At 71.0% G+C, this 2853-nt stretch overlaps 1 protein-coding gene across 1 annotated transcript; it reads left to right on the top strand.

Moving 5' to 3' along the window:
- The first annotated feature begins 225 nt into the window (after positions 1-225).
- On the top strand, positions 226-2646 carry SP5 (Sp5 transcription factor). The gene is made up of 2 exons (XM_075756692.1): positions 226-446; positions 998-2646. The coding sequence occupies exons 1-2, from the start codon at positions 396-398 to the stop codon at positions 2048-2050; spliced, it is 1104 nt and encodes a 367-aa protein (XP_075612807.1). The 5' UTR covers positions 226-395; the 3' UTR covers positions 2051-2646.
- The last annotated feature ends 207 nt before the right edge of the window (positions 2647-2853 follow it).

Raw genomic sequence — 2853 nt, 5'->3', positions numbered from 1 at the left:
CCTTCCCATCCCCCCTAATAATCAGTTCTTTTATCCAGACCAACAAACACACCATAGGAGCTTTGTGGATTCAAAGGATTTGCTTTCGCTTCTGAAAGAGCCGCTATTCTTTGATGATTGGGTAGCGGCAAACTTCAAAGCCATAAATCTTCCCTCTGACTGGCTGGCGGCCCAGCAAAGTCCTTATCAAATTCTTGGAGGTGATCCTGGTGCAGTCAGACAGTCCGCGGAGATCGCGCGGCGCGGGGGGGGGTGGGACCGGCACAGAGGCGAAGAGATCAGAAGGAAGGAGCGAGAGAGAGAGAAGGAAACTGGGCAGCTCCTCGTCTTCCCCTCGGCGTCTCCATGCCTCGGCGGTGCCCCGGCGCCTTCCCCTCGCCCCGGGCGCAGTAGCCATGGCCGCGGTAGCTGTCCTCCGCAACGACTCCCTCCAAGCTTTCCTCCAGGTCAGTACCCGCGCCCGGGGGCCGGGGCGGCTCGCATGGCTTCGCGTCCCACGGTTGTGATTCGCGTTGCGCGGGGGCAGCCGGCGCCTGCCACCTCCCTCCCGGGGCTTCACCCTCGCGGGGGCCCGGGAGAGATAGGTAGGGACCCCCGCGGGGGGCGAGGAGGCCGAGCTCGGGCTCCTGGGGCCGGCAACTTCCCTCTCCCGCCAGGAGCCCGGCGGTAATTCCAGGCACCGAACTGGGGCGGGGGGGGGGGGGGCAGAGGGAGGGTGCGGGGCGGGGGCTGCCCCCTGCACGTAGCGGCCGCGTTCCCGGCCCAGGAGAGGCGGCACGGCCGGCGGCACCGGCCGCGGGCGGGACCGGACTGCGGGCGGGGCGGGGGGCCGGGCCCGTCCTGCTCGCTAGGCGCGCGCTGTGTTGGTTAAGTTTGCCGGCCGTGCGGGCAGCGGCGGGGCGCCTCCGGCAGCGCGCGGGCAGAGGCACAGAAAGTTTCCTCGGCGTCGGCGAGTAACGCGCTCTCCTCCCTCCTTCCCTCCTTCCCTCCCGCTCAGGACCGCACCCCCAGCGCCTCCCCAGACTTGGCCAAGCACTCGCCCCTGGCTCTTCTGGCCGCCACCTGTAGCCGGATCGGACAGCCGGGCGCAGCGCCGTCGGATTTCCTGCAGGTCTCCTACGACCCGACGCTGGGATCCCCCTCCAGGATCTTCCACCCGTGGAGCGGCGAGATGCCGGCGCACTCCCCGGGGGGGCTGCCGCCGCCGCACCCCAGCCTGGGGCTGACCCCTCAGAAGAACCACCTGCAGCCTTCCTTCGGGGGAGCGCACGAACTGCCCCTCACCCCTCCGGCGGACCCCTCCTACCCCTACGAGTTTTCCCCCGTCAAGATGCTGCCCTCCTCCATGGCCGCCCTGCCGTCCAGCTGCCCCCCCGCCTACGTCCCCTACGCCGCCCAGGCCGCCCTGCCGCCCGGCTACTCCAATCTGCTGCCGCCCGCGCAGCCCTGCCGGCAGCTCTCGCCCAACCCGCCGCCCGAGGACATCCCCTGGTGGAGCATTCAGCAGGCCGGCGCCCCGGGCGGCTGCGGCCACCGCTTCCCCGCGGCCGCGGCGCTGCCGCGGAGCCTGGTGCTGGGCCACTCGGACTTCGCCCAGTACCAGACGCAGATCGCCGCCCTGCTGCAGACCAAGTCTCCCCTGGCGGCCACGGCCAGGAGGTGCCGCCGCTGCCGCTGCCCCAACTGCCAGTCGGCCGCGGGCAGCGCCCCGGAGGCGGAGCCGGGCAAGAAGAAGCAGCACATCTGCCACATCCCCGGCTGCGGCAAGGTGTACGGCAAGACCTCGCACCTGAAGGCGCACCTGCGCTGGCACACGGGCGAGCGGCCCTTCGTCTGCAACTGGCTCTTCTGCGGGAAGAGCTTCACCCGCTCCGACGAGCTGCAGCGGCACCTGCGGACTCACACGGGCGAGAAGCGCTTCGTCTGCCCCGAGTGCGGCAAGCGCTTCATGCGCAGCGACCACCTGGCCAAGCACGTCAAGACCCACCAGAACAAGAAGCTGAAGGCGGCGGCGGACGGCGTCAAGCGGGAGGACAGCCGCGACCTGTGACCGCCGGGCGGCAGGGCGGGACCGGCCCGGGTCAGGCGGCGGCCGCCGCAGCTGCGGGCCGAGCTGAGCCGCGCCGCGGCTGGGACCCGGGCTGAGGGCGCCTCGCAGCCGGGGCCAGGGCGACGGCGGCGGGGGAGAGGGCGGCCGGCTGTCGGACTCGCGTCGGTCCCGGCGAGCGGGAGCTCCGCTGGGGGGCGGCGCCAGGAGGAGCCGCGGACCCTCACGCCCGGGACTGGACGCTCGTAGGGCCCTGGGGCCGGCACCCTCCCCGCCCCTGCCGCCCCGGGGCGCGGCTGAGGGGAGGCCGCGGCCGTTGGGATGGGAGCGTGGCCGCCCCGTCCGCCGCCTTGGGGTCAGGGCTTGTGGGCACCCGGGGGTGGGGCAGTAGCGTCGGTCCGGCCATCCCAGGGCCCGGCCCTCGGTGCTTTCAGGGGAAAAGACTGAAATTTTGTGTACAGGTTATTTAATAGTTCTGTTTGAATACAAGTGTTTCTCTCCTCGTCCTCGGCCCCGAGCGGGGCTCCAGCATGAGATGTTTCTGTAAAGCGACCCGCGGCTGCAGCGTGAAATAAACACGTTAACACTGGGGTCACGCAGGGAAGGTCCCGCCGCGTCGGTTTCATTTGATAGTCCCCTGGGGTGGTGTGCCCCCCCCTCCCGGAGCGCGCCGGGCCCCTCCGCGCGCGGCCGCCGCCTTCCCGCCATTTCCCGCTGAGGCGGCGGCGGGCGCTGAGGCGGCGGGCAGGGTCTGGCTTCATCGCCGCCGTCAAGCGGAGCTCAGCGCACGGTGACCTGGGAGCTGC

The sequence above is a fragment of the Balearica regulorum genome, chromosome 6 (genome assembly GCF_011004875.1).
Source record: "Balearica regulorum gibbericeps isolate bBalReg1 chromosome 6, bBalReg1.pri, whole genome shotgun sequence".
Taxonomy (NCBI): Eukaryota; Metazoa; Chordata; class Aves; order Gruiformes; family Gruidae; genus Balearica; species Balearica regulorum.
Note: the sequence above shows the minus strand (reverse complement) of the source record. Positions and strands in the feature narration are given on the sequence as shown.